This window comes from Cupressus sempervirens, chromosome 7 (genome assembly GCF_028749045.1).
Source record: "Cupressus sempervirens isolate cs-2001-9-10 chromosome 7, ASM2874904v1, whole genome shotgun sequence".
NCBI classification, from domain to species: Eukaryota; Viridiplantae; Streptophyta; class Pinopsida; order Cupressales; family Cupressaceae; genus Cupressus; species Cupressus sempervirens.
Window position 1 is genome coordinate 621,363,362 of NC_143124.1, and position 24,482 is coordinate 621,387,843.

The 24,482-nt window shown below is 33.5% G+C and overlaps 1 protein-coding gene across 1 annotated transcript in view; it reads right to left on the bottom strand.

The window, feature by feature from the left end:
* SULA (NAD(P)-binding Rossmann-fold superfamily protein) overlaps positions 1-24,482 on the bottom strand; it is a 222,543-nt gene that overhangs the window by 86,080 nt on the left and 111,981 nt on the right. Inside the window, exon 7 of the mRNA XM_089792284.1 lies at positions 17,854-17,915. Within this exon, the coding sequence (XP_089648410.1) occupies positions 17,854-17,915 (62 nt within the window). The remainder of the gene's footprint in view (positions 1-17,853; positions 17,916-24,482) is intronic.

The window sequence follows — 24,482 nt, forward strand, 5'->3', positions numbered from 1 at the left end:
AAGGGACATGTCCTTAGAAAAGACATGTCTCTTCCAAAAGTCATTTGCCTAATCATCTAGAAGTCGGCGACTTTCTAAGGGTAATTACATATTAATTAAAACACAAACAATGTTGTTAGTTAATACTAATACAACCTCCTAAGGATAGACAACGATCTTGAAGAAGGAATAATGCAACTTAGACTTGGTCCTCTACTTATTATGCTATATTAGATCTGATCGATCTGTTATCAGATCAATATGTTTAATCAAGTTACAAATTTAAAACTCCCTCTTAACTTGATAATCATACTGAGAGATATCATATCTAGCAACATCAATAAAGATGAACAAGAAAGAATTGATACTCTATATCCATCTAAATCTCCTTAGCATGTGGTATCATAGAACACATAATACAATGTTATATTACTAAACCTGTAGTATGACAAATCACTGCTACTAGTGATAACAAAATTGCAAAGAATACAATGTACAAGATAAATTTGAAATGTAATATAATTTCTTCATTTATCCATGTTGCGACTCATATATATTGGTATTTCTATATCACAACATGATCTTGAGTCTAAGCCCTACCAGAATACAAGATAAACCTAGAGAATAAGAAAATTTTTCTTTTATCCAAATTGTGACTCATTAACAAAGCAATGTCAACATCAAAATATGATTTTAAATTCATCTAGATCTTATAGTAGAACTCTACTATTTAGCACATTATCTAAGAGATCGTCATCTCTCATAATGTCTTTTATACAAGTGTTCATTCTCTCAAAGATCGTCACAAATGGTGGAGCCCAAAACAGTCAATAGCCTCACAAAATAAAATTATCTTATTAATAATTTAAAGAGTACAAATGGATTACAACTCAACCATACCAAGTCTTCTCCTGAAGTGTTCTATCTTCACTCTAGATAGAGGTTTGGTGAGTATGTTTGTTGTCTGATCTGCAGTGCAAATATATTCTAGTTTTATAGAATTCTTGTCTACCATATCTCTTACATAATGGTAAGGAATTTCAATATGCTTGGACCTACCATGAAAAATTGGATTCACTGAAAGCTTGATGGAACTCTGATTATCACAATGAATAATTGTAGGATTCATGGCTTGCCCAAATAATCCCACAAGTAACTTCCTTAGCTAGACTACTTCTCGAGCAGCCATTGCAGCTGCAATGTATTCGGCTTCTGTGGAGCTTTGAGATACTAAAGATTGTTTTCTGCATATCCAAGATATCATTGCTGATCCTAAACTGAAACAACGTCCTGAAGTACTTTTCCTGTCTTTAACACTTCCATCCCAATCTGAATTAGTGAATCCATATAAGTCTAAGCCAACCTTCTCGTATTTGAGTCCAAAATTAAGAGTGCCTTGTAAGTATCTCATTATTTGTTTAACTGCAACTAGGTGAATCTCCTTTGGCTCACACATAAACTAGCTTAAGGCATTAACAGCATAGCAAATATCAAGTATTGTTTTTACTAAGTACGTAAGGGACCCAATCATCTGTCTGTAGAGAGTAGAATCTATGGAAGGTGATTCTGCAACTACTTCTATAAGTTTATGTAGATTAGTCTCCATTGGAGAAGACATAGATTTGCAATTCCACATTCTGAATCTCTTCAAAATGTCTGATGTATACTTCCCTTGGTACGATACTGTGAAAATTCTACTGTACTTCCGACCCTAGGAAGTAATGAAGGAGTCCCAAGTCTTTCATCTCGAATTCTCTAATTAGATCTTTCTTGCATTGATCTATAAGATGATCATCACCTGTTATTAATAAATCATCAACATACAATATCAGAATTACCATATCATCTTTATTTCTTGTATAATATAAATTTGGATCGGCTTCATTTTTGGAGAATCCTAAGCCGGTGAGATACTTATCACTTCTTTCATACCAAGCCCTTGGAGCCTGTTTAAGCGCATAGAGAGCTTTCTTGAACCTGCAAACAAAAATGTAGGATCATGAGTTTCAAATCCTTCAGGTTGCTCTAGATATACTTCTTCTGTAATCTTTCCATTTAGGAATGTTGTTTTTACATCCATCTAATGTACTTTCTATCCCTTTGATGCGACAATTGCTAAGACTGCTCTTACGGAGGTATATCTGACAACAGGAGCAAAAGTTTCTTCATAATCAATCCCTTCTTTCTGAGGAAATCCTCTAGCTACAAATCTAGCTTTATGCTTCTCAATGCTACTGTCAATAGCATGCTTTATTTTAAATATCCACTTGGAAGAAACAACAGATTTTCCTTTAGGTCTTGGAACAATTTCCCAAACATCATTTTTCATAATAGATTGGTATTCTTCTATCATAGCTTCTTTCCAAGCTGTATGTTTAATAGCATCAAAGGGATTGTTTGGTTCTGTTTTGGATAAATCACTCATGTTTACTATATAACTAGAGAATTTTTTAGGTCTTTTGCTTTCTCTGACTGTTCCAGAAGGTGCAACAAAGTCTTGAGCTACCTCGACTGTTTTAATGGCCCAAAGTGGTCTTTTTTTTGAATTTTGAGTTTCTTCAAGATTCAGATTTTGAATTTCATCTTCAATTTCTTCTCAGTTCTCCCTCTGGGACCCAGATTCACTATTTCTTTCAGAACTAGATAAAGGAGAAGGTTCTTTAGACCTTAGGGCTCTTTTGAATGCAAGATCTTCTTCAAAAATTACATCCCTACTAAGTTCAAAACTTTTCTATCCAGGTATAAAAATCCTATATGCCTTAGATGTTTCGCTATACCCTACAAAAATAACTTTTCTCCCAAAGGGTTCTAACTTGGTTCTTTTTTCTTTTGAAACATGGATATTTATGGGACACCCAAAAATCCGAAGATGACTTATATTAGGTTTGACCTTAGTAAATACTTATTCAAGAGTTTTATCTCTACGGTAAAAATGCGGGCTTTTATTTTGAATATAGATGGCAGTACACAAGGCTTTTGCCCAAAGATAATATTCTAGATTTTGATCAAAAATCATAGCTCTAGCAGCTTCTATAATTGTTCTATTCTTTCCTTTTGCTATCTCATTTTGTTCTAGATTATAAGGACCGGTGTACTCCCTCTTAATCCCTGATTCTTTACAAAACTTTTTAAACAAGGCTGAGGTATATTCCCCTCCATTATCAGTTCTAAGGGTTTTAATTTTATGTCCTGAAAAGTTTTCAGTTAATGTTTTGAATTCTTTAAATCTCTTTAGGATTTCTTCTAATTCTTTGCATTTTAAGAAGCGAATCCATGCTTTCCTAAAGAAGTCATCTATGAACAAAATATAATACCAAAACCCTCAAAGAGAAGGAACAGACATAGGTCCACATAAATATGAATGAATTAATTCTAATACATTATTTTCTTTTCTAGTGCTACCATGAAATGGACTTCTGGTGTTCTTACCCAGAGCACACCCTTTGCATATGCTTGAGTGGTCTTTATTTAGTTTAAGTAACTCAATAACCATCTTTTCCATAGTTGATAAGGTTTTGACATTTAGATGCCCTAATCTTCTGTGCCATATTTCATTTATGTCTGCAGCTTCATGAATTAAGGCTTGAATAGGTCTACCAGATTCTGTATTCAATTCATACAAATATCCTTTTCTCTAACCAATCAACTTCCCTTTCTTGATTGAGGAGTTCTTTGCCCAAGTTATTACTTTGTCGTCTATGAATGCAACATTATGCCCATCATCTTCTAGAGCTGTAATTGAGATTAAATTTCTTTTAATTCCTTGTATAGAGTACACCTTTGAGACGAAGAGAATTCCCAAATTTTAGCTTCAAGGTGCAATTTCCAATTCCTTCAACAGAATGTGTTGAATTATCACCAATGGTGACTTTGCCATTAACCTTTTCTGATAAAGAGTCTAGTGCTTCTTTGTATCTCGTTATATGTCTAGAAGATCCACTATCAATTACCCATGCTTTACTGAAAATTTCATTTGATAGTAATGAGTACAATACACGATTCTCGGGATCATAGGTATCTTCTTCTCTAGTAACATTTGTACAGTTTGCTTGTCATTTAAAATTCTCAGGACAATTAGATTTGTAGTGTCCAAACTTTTCACATTTGAAACACTTTATTTTGGATAAATCTTTCTTGGGTTTTCCATTCTTTTGATTTCCCTTTTTCTTCTTGAAATGCTTCTTCTTGCCCTTATAGGAGTTTGTATTAAGAACGTGAAGTTCTTCATCTTCTGTTTTTAGTTTCCCTCATTTCTTTAGTTTTCCGGATTCTTCTTGAAGACAATCATTCTTAAGTCTATTGAAGTCAGGAAGATTATCTCTAGCACTTATTCCTTGTGCAAAAGTCTCTCATGAATCTGGTAATCCATCTATAGCCATTAGTGTTAATTCTATGTCACTAATAATGGTTCCTATACTTGACAATTCATCTCTAATGCCGACAACCCTTAGGAAGTAAGAATTCATTGATTCTCCTTTCTTTATCTGAATGTGATTTAGTTGCCTTTTCAGTGCGAGAACCCTAGTTGCATTGTTGACCTCATATGCATTTCATAATGCTTTCATCATATCAAATGCAGTTTGATGTTTTGTAAGCATGGGTACGATATCATTTTTTACTCCATCTAATATAATTTGAATGGCTTTTCTATTTCCTCTGCTCCAGATAGATTTATGAGGTTCAACTAGAGGTTGTTTGGATGCTCTATCAACAAATTGTTTTACATCATTCTCTTCAAGAATCATCATGATTTTAAATTTCCAGGCGTTAAAGTATTATTTCCCATCAAACCTATCCTTGGGTCTGATTGTGTATGCCATTGAAGATAGGAGATAGTTGCTAGATATATATGAAGTCCGATGACTAAATTTGCAGAGCCTAGGTCCAACTACCAGAGCTCTAATACCATGTAAAGTTTCTACAAATTCTTTGGACTGAGTATAAATTTGATTCTTCCTTCTCTATCTTCTTATAACTTGTTGTGAGTAACTTCAGATTATTTCCTTTAACTGGATTAGAAATGTAAATCAAAACTCTATCTTTTACTTCTGCAATTCGTATGAAGGCAGTAATGACTAAGGAGCAGACTTGTATTGATCTTGTGTGCTCTTAGACTTCATCCTTACCCTCTATAAGTATAGGAGTCAAGGGACATGTCCTTTCTCTTCCAAAAGTCATTTGCCTAATCCTCTAGAAGTCGGCGACTTTCTAAGGGTAATTACATATCAATTAAAACACAAACAACGTTGTTAGTTAATACTAATACAACTTCCTAAGAATAGATGCCGATCTTGAAGAAGGACTAATGCAACTTAGACTTGGTCCTCTACTTATCCTTACCCTCTATAAGTATAGGAGTCAAGGGACATGTCCTTTCTCTTCCAAAAGTCATTTGCCTAATCCTCTAGAAGTCGGCGACTTTCTAAGGGTAATTACATATCAATTAAAACACAAACAACGTTGTTAGTTAATACTAATACAACTTCCTAAGGATAGATGCCGATCTTGAAGAAGGACTAATGCAACTTAGACTTGGTCCTCTACTTATCATGCTATATCAGATCTGATCGATCTGTTATCAGATCAATATGCCTAATCAAGTTACAGATTTAACATTATTAAATTGACCATTTGACAAAGTTGAAAATGACGACATTTGAGAAATTATGTAGTTGATATCATTCTGAAAATTCATGCTGATCTTTCGAATCTGCTAAGAGAAAAAAATTAAGTGACCAATCTGCGTTACCCGAGGATGCATTTTTGGCCTAAAGCCCCAAGTTTTTCAATCCATACCCATTTCAAGGACTTAGGGATGGTTGGAAATGTTTCCAAGTTGTCCCCACCCTGGTAGAAAAAATAGATATGTGTCTCCAAAACTTTGGAAACAACCAACACGTTTCCAGCTTGCGTTGACCGTCCTGGGGATTGCATTGGCATTTCTTATCCGTCCTGGGGACTATGAAAAGTTTCCAATTCTAAAATAAAAATTCAATGAAAAAGAAATTATAATTTTATTGTTTTTCCCACATGGGCCCCACATGTTGGAACACATGAAAATATTAATAATAAAATAACAATGTTACTTCAGGTTTAACATATGTTAGAAACTCTCTTTTTTTCTTATCAGACCCGAACGGAAGATGGTTGGGCTATTTCTCAAGCTCCAAGTAGTGTTACTTTGCAGGTAACAATGTTTTTCAACTACATGGGCAATATTATTTCAATTGCAGGGGCAAAATATAGAGGCAAAATTAGGCTTATTTTGCCCCTATTTATATAGTATTATAAATATTTTATAAGTCTGTTTTTAACTATTTTCCACAGTTTACTTAGTATTCATACAGTCATATTGTTAGTTGATAGAATATAGTTGATACTTTAAAAGTTGAAGTATTTAACTTTTTCGATGTTTTCGTTTTGTTGAAAGTTTGAAACTTGAAATTGTAGCCTTATGACATGAATCTATAATGATTTTCATTCTCTCATTTGATTTCATCCTATTTTCCTATTCTTAGATGATTCAAATTGTGCTATGTCTTTCTAATCTAGTAAGATTAAAAAAAAAAAAAAAAAGAGTGATTAATCTATGTTCCTGAGGCTGCGTCTCTAGCCTAAAGCCCTAAGTTTTCGAAACCATACCCGTTTCAAGGACTTGGGGATGGCTGGAAATGTTTCCAATTTTTTCCCACCCTAGCAAAAAAAATAGAAATGCTTCTGCAAAACTTTGGAAACAACCAACGCGTTTCCAGCTTGTGTTGACCATCCCGGGGACTACATTAGCATTTCTTGTCCGTCCTAGGGACTGTGAAAAGTTTCCAATTCTAAAATAAAAAAATTAAATGAAAAAGAAATTAAAAATTTGTTGGTTTTCCCACATGGGCCCCACATGTTGGAACACATGAAAATTTTAATAATAAAATAGCATATGTTACTTTAGGTTTAACATATGTTAGAAACTATATTCTTTTTCCTATCACACGCGAACGGAAGATAGTCAAGTTATTTCTCAGATTCCAAGCAGTGTTATTTTGCAAGTAACAGTGTTTTTTCAACTACAGGGGCAGTGTTATTTCAATTGCAGGGGGAAAATTAGGCTTATTTTGCCCCTATTTATAAAGTATTATGAATGTTTTTTAAGTCTGTTTTTTCCACAGTTTACTTAGTATTCGTACAACCATATTGTTAGTTAATAGAATATATTTGATACTTTAAAAGTTTAAGTATCTAACCTTTTCAATGTTTTCGTTTTGTTGAAAGTTTGAAACTTGAAATTGCACCCGTATGATATGAATCTATAATGCTTTTCATTCTCCCATTTGATTTTTCCTATTCTTAGACTTTAGCATTCTTACATGGTTCAAATTGTGCTATGTCTTTCTAATCTACTAAGAGAAAAAAAATTAAGTGAATTTACATTACTCGAGGATGTGTTTCCAGCCTAAAGCCCCAAGTTTTCGAAACCATACCCATTTTGAGGACTTGGAGATGGTTGGAAGTGTTTCCAAGTTGTCCCCACCCTAGCAGAAAAAACAAAAATGTGTCTCCAAAACTTTGGAAACAACCAACACGTTTCCAGCTTGCATTGACCGTCCCGGGGATTGCATTGGTGTTTCTTGTCCGTCCTAGGGACTACGAATAGTTTTTGATTCTAAAATAAAAGATTAAATGAAAAAGAAATTAAGAATTTATTGTTTTTCTCACATGGGCCCCACATGTTGGAACACATGAAAATATTAATAATAAAATAACATATATTACTTCAGATTTAACATATGTTAGAAACTTTCTTTTTTTTCGTGTTGCACGTGAATGGAAGATTGTTGGGCTATTTCTCAGGTTCCAAGTGGCGTTATTTTGCAGGTAATAGTGTTTTTTCAACTAAAAGGGCAATGTTATTTCAACTACAAGGGCAAAATTAGGCTTATTTTGCCCCTATTTATAAAGTATTATAAATGTTTTTTAAGTCTATTTTTTCCACAATTTACTTAGTATTCATACAGTCATATTGTTAGTTAATAGAATATAGTTGATACTTTAATAGTTTTAGTATTTAACTTTTTCGATGTTTTCGTTTTGTTGAAAGTTTGAAACTTGAAATTGCACCCTTATGATATGAATCTACAATGCTTTTCGTTCTCTCATTTGATTTCATCCTATTTTCCTATTCTTACACTTTAGTATTCTTTGATGATTCAAATTGTGCTATGTCTATGATGATTCTATTTGATGTTGATTGCTATTCTCTATGATTATTTGATAAATGGAATTGACAATTTTAAATTATGTTGCTATGATGAATGTGAAATTCATGAATATATTTGAAAATTCAGATGTGTGTGTGTGTATATATAGCTATCCCCCGTCATCGCCTACTCTACCCCCCAAAAAAATCATGGAAACCCGTTTCCCCATCGCCCCGTCCCCTTGTTCTAGAAAGTTGGGGTAACATAGGCAATAACTTGCATGGTAGAAGAATATAATATGGGTTTTTTCGTAAGCACTTGATAACAATATGGCACTTCGACGGAGTAACCTTGTATTCCACTTCAAGGGAGATATCACCAACAAACTTCAACATGAACACAATGCTCAACATGATGATTATAGATAATCTATACCTTATATAATTTTAATTTAACTTATGTCCTTTAGAAATTCACATTGATACTTATGTAATCAATATAAACTTGTGCATGTGTTCAGAGTAGCTTCTATTTATCTCAATTGTTGTATCTTTGATGTTAATTGAATAAATGATGCATGAAAAACATTTTAAATCCTTTAAAATAGTTGAATTTCTTGGATTTTCAATTTGTCAAGTTCTTATTGAGTATGGATGCTTAGTTCGAGTCTGAGCCTAAAACCAACTTGGAGTTTGAGGCAAGTTAGAGTCTTTTAATTATGGTAGTGGCTACAGCTTTGAAGACGTCTTCATCCCAAAATTCTAAAGGTAAATGTGATGGATACCCCCAAAATCTGCTTACAAGTATCCACAACTATATGGTAATTTTATCAAACACTTAGCTTGCAGTCTCCATTATATGCTACAACTCTTATGGCTCTAAAAGGTTGTCTGTATCATATTGTGTTTGGCATGTAACATAAATATAGGAATTGAAAAAGCATAACATGTATTGTAGAAATAACTAGCACAATATATTTATATTGATTTTCAAAATTTAATAACAAGTGCAAAGCTGACTCATTGAATACTCCAGCAATAAATCAGAACAAACATTGCTTACATCAAATAGTTGAGGGTGTGGCCCTTGCATTGACCTACTGCAAACAATATGCATCTGTTATAGTAACTTGCTACAGTAACTCGGCCGCTATAGTAACTTGCTACAGTAACTCGACTGCTACAGTGATGCGGCTGCTATAGTGATACAATTGCTGCAGTGACGCGCTGCTACTGTAACTTGGCAGCTATAGTAACTTGCCATAGGAACTTGGTTGTAGCTAGAAATGCACCCAATCTACTGGATATAAAGTTGATGGCAATGAATTCCAAAGGCCAAACCCCAAGGGAATGATGTCTAGAATATCACACAAGAGGATAGATGTCCTCTAATGCCAAGAATAGATCTGCAACTCACACATCCATTTTCTTCTCATATTCAACCTACCCAACAAGGGCCACAAGCTCTCCTTTTTATTTCTACTTCATAGGGTCGACCCACTTTTTACAAGCAATGTGGGATAAAGTGTTCTAAAATAAAATAAAATAACACCTTATGTCTCCCTTGGGCTTCCCTTTTCTAACACACAACCCAACATGAATAATATTGAAGTAACATTTTATTATTTTCACATTTAATTTAAATGTTACTTTAATAAACTTCAGGCATTAAAAAAAGATAGTAATTGGGCTTGGAATAATATGAGTGATAGCTCGTCAAAAAGCTCTCATCGAGGAGCATCAAACCCAATCACTAATTCTAACATCGCCCATGCCTTGCTGACTTACTAAAAATAGTAAGTTTTCCCAACACCATGTAAATCAACTTTGTTCTAGCCTGAACTGGAAATGACTAAGCCAAAAATATCTCAATATCCCATTGACCTCTTTGTTAGCCTCTAGGACCATGCGGAAATAGGCTAATGGTCACACAACTGGACAACTACTAAAGTGGGGACATTATAGTAAATGAGAGAAAGAAACACACATAGAAAACGTGTTAAAATCATTCTTTGAAGCATCAAAACTCCTCACCCATCACTTGAGGGCCAAAGTAAATACATTAATAAGCCATAGCCCCCCATCTAGGATATTGTAGAGATCTTTCCTAGAAAACACAAGATAAATATTTAAAAACTCTATCAAAAAGGTAGTGACTATCCTTCACTCTCCATCTCTTGGCAACCCAAGCTCTCAGCATTTCTATATTCAATCTTGGACCCATAAATTTTTCAACCAAGTCATTGGCACCTTAGAGATAATTTTCATCACAACACCATCAAGGATAGAAATTCAAATCTCACAAAAGGAGGGTCTAGAGATACCTTGATTAATAGGAAAAAACTTTTCCCTTTCAATTTTGGACCAAAAAAAAAGATACCCATCACCTAGAACTGGCTTCATTCTCCATTTGAATCCTCAAATACTAACCATTGGATACTTCAACACCTACAAATTTAGTTGCATTAAATAAAGGAGCCTCAACACCAAGGAAGATATTGTTTGGTCATCCTCCATTTGTCTTGTCATCAAAACCCACAACATATAAGGTTCCTTCAAGGTCAAGTGGTTTATCCAAACACTCCAAAAGATTTCCCTCCCTGTCCTTTTTCCTCCCATTTGGATCTTATTTGTCATCATCTTTCATGCCTAGACTATCACCAACCACACCACCTAGCTCACATGACCCCATTCATAAACCATCCACCTTCAAACCAACTACTAAATGCAACTCTCACTCTAAATGTCATGCCAACTAAAGATCTCTTTCCTTGTCACTAGAAATCAAATTGTTTCAAAAACCAAGAAAATCTTTTTGAAAGACAATCCTCCCTTTTCTTTTCTTTTTTGAAGAAACAAAAATAATAAAAATTTTGTTTTAATATTATCTCCTAAAAATATGTAATAAAGTGCCAGCTTCACGCACCTTGTGCACCTTGGGTCTACTAACAACTTATTTAATCACTTAAAAAAACTTTTTAGTCAATTAAATGAGTCATCTTTTAATATAAAGTTAGTGCTAACTTTTTCAACATCTTAAAATTAGTTAATAATTAATTCAAAAAAACTAGGAAAAGGGACATGACAATCCACCCTTCCCAAAGATTGTTTGTTCACAATCAATGTTAACTCAATCCATTGGGAAAAACATATATTAAAGTTTTATGAAATTTCAGAAACCCAAATCCAACTGGGAGCTATGGATGTCCCTCAACTCAATGCGCTAAACTGAAAGACCTCAAATTTCCTTGCTAGCTGCTTTGCAATCTTTTTGAAGGTTTCTACATCAGGGGTTTGTGGTTCCTTTTCCTCCTCATATACTTATTTTTCTTGCAAGACATGAATCTTTCTTATGAGACATGAGACAATTTAAAATGTATAGCACTTGAACATTGGGAAACAAGAGCCAACATCTGTGGTATAGACTACATTGAGAAGTTCGCAGGAGACATTCCACATAAACATGCATGTACACATTTAATAAATGACAAAAAAATAACTTTACTGTAATAACCCTTGTCCCGGCTATAGCTGAACAAATTTATTTTGCCAACATCCACTTCCTTACCTTATCAGAAGATTGTCATTTTTAACAAACATTTGGCAAGCGACACTAGCTATCAAAATATATCATGCTAAATACTTGAGCAATTAATGAGGTATGTGACCAGCTGCTCACTAAATCAGATCTTTATGTGTTTTGCATGAGTGAATTGTTAAACTTTTCAACTAAAATTCTGAATTCCTTCATTGCCTATCCAAATTGTAATATAAATGAAATTTATTTGCATACCGATATTTCAGAGTCAACTATACCATTCAAACTAGATGACATAGATTGAAATTACATTTAATAAATTAAATTGTCTTAATCACAGTTAGAACCTGGTGATTTTGCTGACCATGACATTCAAAAATTGCAAGTAATGCTCCAATTATTGCAGATCATTCCCTACAACACTCACGATTGTCAGAATACCATGTCTGCTGCTTGCAGCTCATAACAATAACATATTTAGTAGCCACGATAGCCAAACATGATGCATGTATGGCCCACAAAACTGATCACAGCCTTCCTTAGCTGGTGCGTAGACTTCCAGTAGGTGACATGGCTTCTTAATGCAAATTACAGACCTCCTATATTCGAACGCAGGCACTTGTGACCGTACACAAACCTCTTCACAAGCAAGAACAACCTTGAAAATGTTCAACCACTGCCATAGACTGAATAGGCAGCCTCTTAAAATCATATACAAATTCAGAATAATGGATATATGCAAAATGCTACTTCCTTCAAATGAAACGTTGCTTCCAAGTTTGCATTCAGCGACTCTCAATTTCACAAAACAGCTCCCTTCAATGGTGAAACAATCAATAGCAGCTTCACCCCTCCAATCACTCTTCAAACTTTGTACAATCCTCCCTTCACGTGCACCTCTTTAGACACAAATCAGATAGTAGGAAGAATCCAACTAACTGCTATACAACAACAACAACAATACTTCGGAATTGGTTTTCAGAATTTCACCAACCCTTAGCCAATTATTTAATAAAGAGGATATGATAATCAAACTTATTCTCCTTAGCTACAGGAAATACAGTAGGAGATGTTGGCCAATTGTATACTTCAGCACAATTGCCAAGAACTACTCAAACTTAGCCCTTATACTTCAGCAAGGGCACACAATTCAGACTCAGGAAAAATCACAAAGGAAACAAAAGCAAATATATATTCAAGCGTGTTTTTCTCAACAAATGGGGTTGTATTTATAACTTCCAAATTTCTTTTTGTTGCCAAAATGTAACTTCACTCAAGAAGCTTCACCACACAGCATTAATTAGAAGCTTCATTTAGATTCTCTCACTTGACTTGGCTTAACTAATTAATAAATGACACTTTCCAATGATAACTCAACTCTCAACTTAAGTGAGATTATAAAGTTATAATTTAACTTTATAATAAGCCATTTAATAATTTGGCCACAAAAACTATAATAACTCCCAAAATACTCATCATTTAAATATGTTGTCTCAAATAAGAGTCATACCTATTATTTCTCCATATGACCAAATGCACTTTTCAAAAATAGAAAGGATCCATCTCGATCAATGCCAACTTACCACAAATAGTAAGTACACAAAACTAAGCCCAAATGAAGTCCGATCTAAGCCAAACAAAGACCAACCTGTAGCTTATTGAAATGTGGAGAAGATATGACCCTCCCAAGCCACTGCTACAGAAGACCCTCTATCCACAATAATTGGCTTATGAGGATCACAATAGTAGGCTAATCCCTGAAACTCCAATGATGGGAAAAATGGGGACATTACATTTACCCTAATATTTCTCATATTCCATTAAGAAGATGCCATGAGATTTCGGCTGCCTCTAATGGATTATATTCATCCATAGTATATTCTTTGGTCTAAGTGTAACAAACGAATTTTCCTAACCAATTTAAAATACCTAATTAACAAATAACCAATTCTTTTACACATGACAATGACTTCCATTAACTAGACTTAACTAGAAAGAAGTAACTAATTCATATTCTATTTGCAATTTACATTCAATAATGAAATCTATTTCTAACATTTTAATCATTTCTAACTAATACATATTCAACTAAAAGTAAAATAACAACTATCTTCTTTATCAGCTAATATATTCATTGATTTTATGCTAAACTATCTATTCATTATTCTAAGAATCTGAAGGTAAAAGTGCAAAAGAAACATACAGAAATAATGGAAAAAATCCCTTTGTCATGTTGTTCAAGCCTCAGCATTGGTGAGAGGAGAAACATTGACATAGGCTTAACTTCCCAACCGCAGACCATACTTATCCCCACACATCCTAACTTAATAAAACGGCCCTCCCTACTTTGGGATCGAGCTTGGGATGTTCTTAAGTCCATCCATTCCAGCTACCTGGTGGTTTGAGTGCCCCATCAGTTATTCCTAAATAACTAAAGCTTATGGACAAACAAAAAGATCTCATGATTGGCACATATGCCTATATCTACCTTGGCCAAAGATTTCCAATTGGGTTTGTAAACCTGATCTCCACCACTCGACTTGACAACCGATTTCAACAAGAGGACATGCATGAGTTATTATATGTGTTGATTACTTAGTTATCTCATTTCAATCTTGATTCTTGCAGGTTATCTCACCTCTTCACCATTTATGGCTTCCTTGCCGATGAATCCTAGGTGCTTGAGAGATTATATCCATTCTATCTTTATTTACACCTCTTCACCATTAATGGCATCCTTGCCGATGAATTCCTTGGTGTTTGGACTTCATGATATTATTCACACCTCTGCATGATGTATAAAAAGAATTAGAAATAAATTCGAACAAGATCATTGACTCATGGTTTTCATTGTAATTTCCATCTTCCATATCCATGGCTAAGACAATCTCATGGTTATTAGTATAGCAAATGACATGATAACAGACCCTGTGAAGTTCTGACTAAGGAAGCTATGTTTATATATGCATATTCCATCCAAACTGTATATAAATCTGACAACACTATTAACATTAAAATGGGTAGATGAACAAAACAGAGCACCGACTTGGTATAGCAGTGAGAAAAGAGGAAAAGACAGATCATATATGTATCGAAATGGACTTAGCATGACCCATGTGACTCGTAGCAAAATGTTCCTCCCACAACCGGAAATGATGATTGCCCGCATTTCCCTTGCTCTGTACTCATTGATGGATAAAGATGTGAAGGAGGAATTAAACGGGATGGCAAGCTATGAGACTAATAATGTTCTCAGAATCATTTGGTTTTGCTTAGATGCAATAGTAGGTGAATGAAGAGGTAGCGGAAATTGCAGTGAGAAAAGAGTTGTGTCAAATACAATTAATGCTATTCTATTAATTGGCCGGCCTTGGCTCTTCGGCTACCTTCGATTATCAAGAAGGCCATTTGAATGCATCACAAATTCAAATTATAAAATAAAGAAATAAAGAGGGAAAAGAATAAGGAGTTGAAGAGTTTTAATTTTTATTTTATTATTATTATGTGCTCTTTTATACGTTCATGTGTACATATTGGTGAAATGACATCATTAGATTATAAGATTATAATTTATTGGTGTCACTTCATTTCAATATACATGTGTTCATATTCAAGGGTTTATAATAATGATTAACATAAGAAATTCCAATAATAAATCTTCAAAGGTATGAATTTTATATTTTAGATTATTTAAGTTTTTATTATATTGTTTTCCTAATAGCTCATGCGGTCCCATAATGCAACCTGTGGTGAAGTCTTCGTATCCTTTCCAAGGTAGTCTTAGGTCATACCTGTCGTTCCTAATGACTAGACCAATCGACCATCCCCTTCCGATGATCCCATTTAGAAATACTTCCCCTCTCTTCAGTCTTCTTCCTGTAATCACCCAAGCAAAATATTCTCGCCAAGACATTAATTCAAAAATATATTGATCGTTAATTCCAATCAAAAAATTTGAAATCATCTAATGAAAGTTATAGGTTGATTATTTTCCTCAACGCCTATAATAACTAACTCATTTCACATGATCATGACAAAAATAATTCGTTATCAATTGGTGCAACGTATATAATTAACTAACTCATTTCACATGATCAAGAAAAAGAAATAATCTGTTAACAATTGATACAACGTATATAATTAACTAACTTGTTTCACATGATTGGGAAAAATAAATAATCTATTAATAGTTATGATCAAATTAAAAATTAGGGAAAATTTTGGGATGTAACACTAAGAATCATATCTTTAAGAAGCAATAGTGCCAATTTAAAAACTTCATACTCAGCCTGACACCATTATGAGAATCTTTTTAGGTTTTTATGTATTTATATGCTGGAAGAATAAGAGTTCTTTTCTTTTTGGTATATATAAATAATAAGACAATCATCGTAATTAAACAAGAGAAACCTCTGCTATGTTTTCTAAGATTCATCCATCAAACCTTCAAGCTAGAATTGTGGAAAAGCCAACCCTTTACTATGTATATTATACAAACCTAGTTAATCCATCAAAATAATATTTCTAGGGCCACATTTTAAAATAGGTTAACTGAATAAACTCGACAAATTTGAATGTTCAGAGAGAGGTGAGAACCATGAGAATATGATAAAGAATTTAATAATGAAATGAACCAAAAATATTGACAGTGATACTTTTATTATCTAATTAATGCACTGTAAGGCTATTTATTTTCAATTTCTCTCTAGTTTAACACAAAACTGATTGTTTTGAAGAAATTAAATGATTTACATCAGATGTATATTTTTATTATCAGGAAGATATCTTCCTACAAAGGCAAAGAAAGAAACTGTCTCACATGCATTTTTTATTTCTTAATTTGCTAGATATTGCAATTAAAATATGTCCCCGGCCTAGAACAAGTTGTTTTCCATCAACCACTGTGAAGCTCAGATCTAAGCACTTATGACAACCAAGAAAAAGTCAACCTTGGAGGTTGTATATAAGAGCATCCTTGAAAGGCTTAAAGAAAGCCTAAGTTAGAAATAGGGTTTGTACTACAGAAAAAGTTATATAGACCAAAAGAACCTGAATAGTTCAAAGATTATTAATTTTAAGAAGCTGCATGCCATGTCTGACTCAATGTGGCATACATTTGAATAGGGTTCCTGCTCTGCAATTGTAATGTCCCCTTTTTGGGACATTAGAAATATTGAAGTCTTATTATATATAATATTAAAATTGACTCGGAGAGCGTAGACTCAAATTATAAATGGTCAATTTAATGTTTAAAGAGGGAAAAAAGGTCAAGGAGGAATGAGATGAAATGCCAAAGGGAAGTTGAAGACTCACAAGGGAATAAGACAAAAGCCAGAGAGGACTCGAAGAGTCTTAGTTTGTGTATTAAAAAGGGTAAGCGGCTCATTCCTGAGTATGCTTGATTTATGATTCAGTTTCAGTTTTCTCTCTTGTAAGAGTTATTCAAAAATATTCAACTTTCAACTAGTATGAGGACGTACCCCCTTGTGTCGACAGGCAGTGGACGCAAACCCATTGTCCAGGAGACATCAATTCAGGTGTTTCATACATGCTTACAGGTTCTTATTCTAGTATTCCAATCTAACTGTTAATTTGTATTTAAGATTGGATTTGTCAGTGCTGATTATTGTATTGTTGTTGTATAATGCAATAACATTGTTTAAGGAGTTTTATGAGAGATTTTCCGGTTTTATATTGTGGGTCTGTAATGCATCTTATATACCTGAAATACTGAATATTATTCTGAAAAGAATAAGTTTATATTTATTGGAGAATCTATTGGTTTCTATTGCTGTTCGTAATGCATATGTCTATGATTTAAGTTCTGAATATCAGTTTTGAGGAAATAACCGGGTAAATAACTTGGGAATATTTCCTAGATTTTATATCACTGGTTTTATAACGCAACTTCACATTTTTATGTTTTGAATGTTATTCAGAGAAAGGGAAAGTTCAAGCAAATATTTGGTTAGGGATATTTCAGTAGTGTAAAGAAGAAAGTCAAACTCAAATCTAATTAATGCAAACAAATTTCCACAATCCATGATAGTTATATTGAGTTTTTGGATTAGATTGTGTGAGGATTTTTCCATGGAAAAATCCTCACACAATCTAATCCAAAAACTCAGTATAATCACATCTAATTGCTTACCTCAGATAAGTAGTCATATCCAGAAGAACTTGTCTCATCAAAAGTTTTTATCTCACTTGTTCCTGTCAATAAGAATATAGAATAAGTTACTATACATGATATGTCTTGCCGATGGAGTTACAGTTGTCCACAAAACAAGGTGTCAATGCCAACTTCTATAAAAAGAAATGCTAATTATTTAAGATGATGGAAAGTTTTTCTTAAATAACAGCACCCAAAAGTTGTTAAATTCAAACTGAATATAAATAAAGCCATGAAATTGTTCTGCTTGATGTAAAAAATTAGTTCAAAGAAAGGTGCAGAAGTAGATCTTGTTCACAATGAGTATATTGCTTTTTCGTTTGGATATTGTCTTCTGCAGTGAAAACATAAAGAAAAATTGACATTGTTATATCATTATTTTAGTAAAGGAATATTTAGGAAATTTCCATGTAATGCAATCAGAACAAAATTTAATGCATTAAAGCCTCAACTCGAAAAGACGGACCTTATAGATGGTAGTTAGATCTCTCCTAGACCACTCGGTAGTTACATTGTTGTGTATTTGATCCAACATGATTATAGGACAAATTTTATGAACCTAGATTGAGTTAGTATGCAAAACAGCCCAAGTCAAACTATAGGACAAACATTTATCTATGCATTGTAGCCCACCCAAAAAACTAGGAATACAAAAAATTATGACGACTCAAAATCCTTCATAAGATCTCTCTCCTCAAAGACTACTTCAATTACATTTACTGTCTCCCCACAACAAATAGTTGTTCACTTGCAACTCCATCCCACAAAAATAATTGATAAGTGCATGGTATTTCTATTCATGTCTCCAATTCTTCTTATGAATGGTGAGATTAGATAATCAATCACAAGCTAACTGGAATTACTTCTATCAAACCAAGAACAAGCCTGTCCCACATCCCTAGTAAAATTCTCTCTCACCAACATGAACCCTTATCTTTTTCTGCAACACACGATAACAATCATGCATAAACCATACAGAAATAAGGCATAAATTAGATGTACCAGGTTAAGGTATAAAAACCAAAACATCCGAGCCTACCATATGTAATGCAATTAAATGTTGCTATCATAAGGAGTATGCCACACCAAGATAATATTAGCTAGTCCATTGTACATATGAAAAATACAAACCCTTAAACCTGTGCAACAATGTTGTGCCTCAACTCTTGAATTGCACTACCAATAATAAAGCATAACCAAAGAAGTCACTTTGGTCAAATAGTTTAAAACTTATACAAATAAAACAATGTATATATAAGAATCATATCCAAGACATGTATAATTGGTTCTAATATTATTCTTGAAAAAGGTTTTGTTGAGAAGGCCATAAAGGATTACTGATTCCTCCAAAAAGTCAGCTGAATCCTACAACAAACTCCAACATGGGCTCACTGTTTCCATTTTCACATTTAAGAGTTATGCAAATAAAACATGACTATCCTCAATTAGTTTGAAGTGTGAAAGGAACTCCATGCGTATGATCTCCCTATTGGTTATGGTGAAGAGCACACAATTATACTAAGGGTGGGGGGTGAATCAGTATAATAACACTTTTTCCTTTTTAAACTTTTCATCCAAACAATTGTCTTAATACCTTTTAATGCTGAAATTAATAATTATGTACATGAACATAATGACACAACGATTTTACATGGAAACCCAATACAAGATAAAAACCACGGTAAATAATTGCTTTTATATAAACTTGTTTTTTTACAATAAATTGTAGGCACCAACCTACCAGAGGCTACAACCTCTATGTTTACGAGCACCAACTCATTGGAAGCTCCATCTCCCACATTTCACAAGCACCGACCTACAAGAAGCACCAACTCCCCACTGTTGTCTTCATGAGCACCAGGCCAATGCACAAGAACTGTTCTTCCACCTTGAAAATGTTGCTTACTCAACTGATGATGGACATTTTGCTTACACAATTTCTCTTATTTTAATTTGATACTTATGTCTATATGAATTCTTCTATTTCAGCACATACACACTTTTCTCTGTTTTGTTCTTTTATATTTTTCTCACTGGCTTCCCATATATATTTTATTTCAAGTTCTTGATATATATATATATATATATATCAGATTTAATAAATCTGCATATATATACAAATATATTCTACTCTTCACTTTACTCATTCTTTAATCTACTTATCTTTTTTGTTCAGTTATGTTTCTAGTTTTTATATCTTTATTCTAAGTTTTCACATGATGGTTCTGACTTTTCAAATACAAAAAGTCATGCCTCTTTAGAAATAAATTATATGTTTTGTCAATTATAATCGAACCTTTATATTTTCTTAATTCCTTTTATCAATCATATAATAGTGAATTTAATTAATAGCATGAACGTAATCATTTTTAGTGATATCATTATGTTGCCACTAATATTTATTTCATGCTTCAAACTTCCCTCTATATTCGCTTAATAAAAAGGTGAATACAATCTCTACTAATCAGCCTCTCATATTGAATTGTTCCCACTTGTATTGCACAATCACTTTCTGATTATTGATCATTGACTTGTTGATTCTATTATTTTCAAATGTTTCTGTTTTCTGTCATTATGGAATATTATTTATACTTGTGCCACCTCTTATAGTCCCTAGTCTACCACATGTATCACTGCTGGAAACTTCTAATAATCGTTTGTCTTAGTCTTTCACCAAAAAAAATTTCTTTATTGCTACTGCTAAATTGTAATCGTTGATTATATTGCTACACATTCATATGTCATTCCTTTCTAAATGTCAATAACTGTGTTGTTGCTGCTTTATATTGTTGTCCTACATTTTGTCACCACAAAATGTTGGTAACAGCACGAAACTTTTTCAAGCTATTTTTGTGTTTCTCTAAGCTTGAATTTGATATTCAATTGCTTAATGTTGATCAATTAATCCATTTCAATTCGTATATCAAATTGTTTTACTAAAGGCCTTCGTCAAGTCTTTTTCGCTTTGCTTTCTATTGAGTCTTTGCTTGATTTTTGAAGTCTTCATCGTTCGTTCTTTGCTTTTGCGTTTGCGTTTGTTGGTTTTTTGTCCTTTGGTTTTTCTCATGTCATGCCTTTCGCTTTTCCTTTCGATTCAGTCTAACCTAGAGCTCAATCGGAGTTGTCAGTCAAGAGATATGCCCATTTTAGTGCCTCAAAAGTGGACCTTTTTGGTGCAATAGCATGAATTAAAAATATGATGTTATATTTTTAATTTAACTTTCACTTTTCAATAAATATAACTTATATTCACTTTTTGTTATGTTTTTAAGTTACTTTAACTTTAAATTTTTAACTTAAAGTGACTATAGTGCACTTTATGTTATAATTTAAAGTTGAGTTACTTTTTAATTTTTCACTTAAATAACTATACAACTATATAGTTCCAGTTTAATTTTTGGCTTTTAAATCAAATGTTTATTTAAATGTTACTTTTTAAATGATGTTTATATTTTTTTTTTTTGAATATGATACATAAATATTGTTTATGGCCCATTTAGTAACATTTTTATAAATTTGAGTGAATTATATGACTTAAAGTCATCAAAAGTGGACATTTTATATGCAATTACATGTAAAATCCATCAAAAGTGGACATTTTACTTGTCACTACATATAAAGTTCATTTTGGTGGACCTTTTTGATGTCATTACATCAAAAGGTTATCATAAGTGGACCTTTTTAATACCACTGCATCAGAAGTGACGTTTTTATGCTTTTACATCTAAATGTGAGATGTATTTGAAAACATGCATCATTCTCCAAAAGATCCAATTTTGCTTGTATGCATATTTTAAAACATGCATCCTCCTCCAAAAACTGTGATTTTACTTGTATGCACATTTTAAAATATGTTCTCAACTCCAAAAGGTCTAATTTTATACTAAGACATGTTTTAATACATGCTATGGCCTCCAAAAAGTCCAATTTTGAAAAACTTCATGTCTTTGACCTCCAAGAACCCGATTTTGATCAAAAGTGGAGATTTTCTTGATTGATTTACATGAAATCTTTTCCATTCGAGGCATTTTTGGTGGGCAATGAGTTTTCTTACATTCAAAATGGATTCAACAAGCTAAAAAACATTTTTGGAAGCTCCAAACTAGGGCAGCTTTTAGAAGAAATCAGCAAATTCCTCCATTTTTAATCCATGTTTTTGCTTCAAACCAAATCGATTTGGCTTTTTTTGGCATTTGCATGGCAGCTTGGTGCATATTTTGGTGTTTAAACACCAAATCGATTTGATCTTGCTTCATGGTGAAAAATGTTTCTTGCTAAAAACATCTGAAGCACATGCATTTTGAAAACGTTGGATTTTGGAGCAATCTTAGAGCACAGTTTTGGTATCTTTCAATGACTTTTCCATGTTTCCTGCCCTCTTCAATTCGAATTTCTTTAAAGCTGAAAGATTCAAACGTTTTTGAAGAATTTTTCAACTTTGGAGCATCTTTGCCCTTCATTTTTTGCACTTAATCTTCATGTAAGTGGACTCTTTCTTTCTTACTATTTAATTCGTGCTTATCTTGCTAATTTTATGCACATAATTGCTTGATGATTACCACTTGTTGAGATCTTTTCCATGGAAAGTGCATTTTTCCTTTACAAATGAAGAAATTGTTCATTTTTGTGTTTTTGTTTCTTTCCCAAGTCCCAATTTCGAATTTGAGTGCTGAAGTTTATTGGATATTAGCATGTTTGGTCACTTTCCAAAGGTACGTTTTTCTTTTTGTTTTTGTGTTTTGTGTTTGCTTGCCGGTTTTCTCCACTTTGGAAAAGTCACAAGTTCTTTCCCAAGAACTTCTTGTTGCTTCACTTCATGCGAAAGCATCATCACGTTCCATATTCCATTTCTGTGTCACGAAACCTCATCTCTCACTCAACAAATGCGATTACATGTTTTCCATCTCATTCACCATCCACACATGCATGTAATCCCATTTTCCACTTCCATTTTCACTCATCTCACTTTTTGCATCCATTCGCACAATGCGATTACACGAAATGGCTTAAGTGTAATTGCATTCAAAAGGTCCGATTTTGATTAAAAGTCACATTTTGAAAAGTCAAAAAGATGTCATTTTCATCTCTCATGTACTTTGACTTCCCCTTTTTACCAAAAGTGACTATAAAACTCATTATCCCTCTTCCATTTTCCATTTCTATCCCTCCATATACATTTGCACCTCCATGAGCAAATACATGTTTCTGCATCTTTTCATGCTTTCCATCTCATCCTACATTCGCACTTACATTTCAAGTGCATCCTCCACCCACATTCATATCTCATCTCACCTTTCATCTCCCATTACATGTTGCACTTACATGTACTCATTTTTCATGCAATAATGCCTTGAAAACACAAAGTCACTTTTGAAATCAGCAATCTTCATTTGCACGCATTCTCATGCATTCCACCTTCACACATTCTCATTTCATTCCATCTTCCATATTTTCACTTTCATAACACTTCACTCCACATTCTATTCATTTCATTTTCATCCATTGCATATAATGTGATTTCTTCGAGATCATTTCGTTGAATATAACAAGTCTCCAATTTGTTTCCAAATCTTTGTTGATCACAAATCAACTTGTATGGTGATTCAATCTGATGATGTATTTATGTTTTAAGATTTTTGTGTTGCAGTACGAGCACAAGAAATGTCCTCACCATAAAAAACCAAAGGCAAAGTGAAATATCAATATGATAAAGAATTGGCTCTAGATGATGTGATGGACATGAAGATTGGTCACGTGGACGATGTATTTATGTTTTGGGATTTTTGTATTGCAATACAGGCACAAGAAATGTCCTCACCATCAAAAACCAAAGGCAAAATGAAATATCAATACGATAAAGAATTGGCTCTGGATAACGTGATGGACACGAAGATTGGTCATGTGGACGTGGTTGATTTTCTAAAGAGAGTTGAAACTCCAATTGGTCATAAAATGAAGCGTATCAAGAGAAGCAACATTCACCTAGTGTCTACGTTTCCTATGGTGGCCATAGAACCTGATTTCATTCTCGGATGTGCACAGCAGTTTACTCCAAAGACAAAGACTATCAAAGATGTTGACAACAAAGTTATCATTAGCCTTGATCCTAAGGTCATTGAGCAAATCTTCAATGTTCCACATAAAGCAGAATGTGCAGCTTTGACTAAAGAATCATCTTTGGCATGTTGGAATGGGCAAAAGGGTGATTATCAGAAGCATGTCAACCTTTACTAGTTAGACAATAAAAGAAGCAACTTCTCCAGATGGACAAAGACTATTCATCGGTCTAACTTTAAGCAAGAATATAAAGATCTCATCATCCTTCTCAGTAGAATTTATGGCCTTAAAGAATCTACTAATTTCGAGCCATGGATGTATAAGATCATGTTTCAAATCATGGAGAATAAAGAACAAATATTTTGGGGAGAGCTCATCAGCACTGCACTATGCCAACAGATAGACAACGTGGAAACTTCAGTACCCTTTTACATGAATTCTTACCTTGTTTACATTGTTGCTACCATGGGATCTTTCTCTGGTCCTTTTACCAAGGGAGATCGTATTCAAGTTCTTGTTTGGGATTACTATGACCAGATCACTTTGGCAAA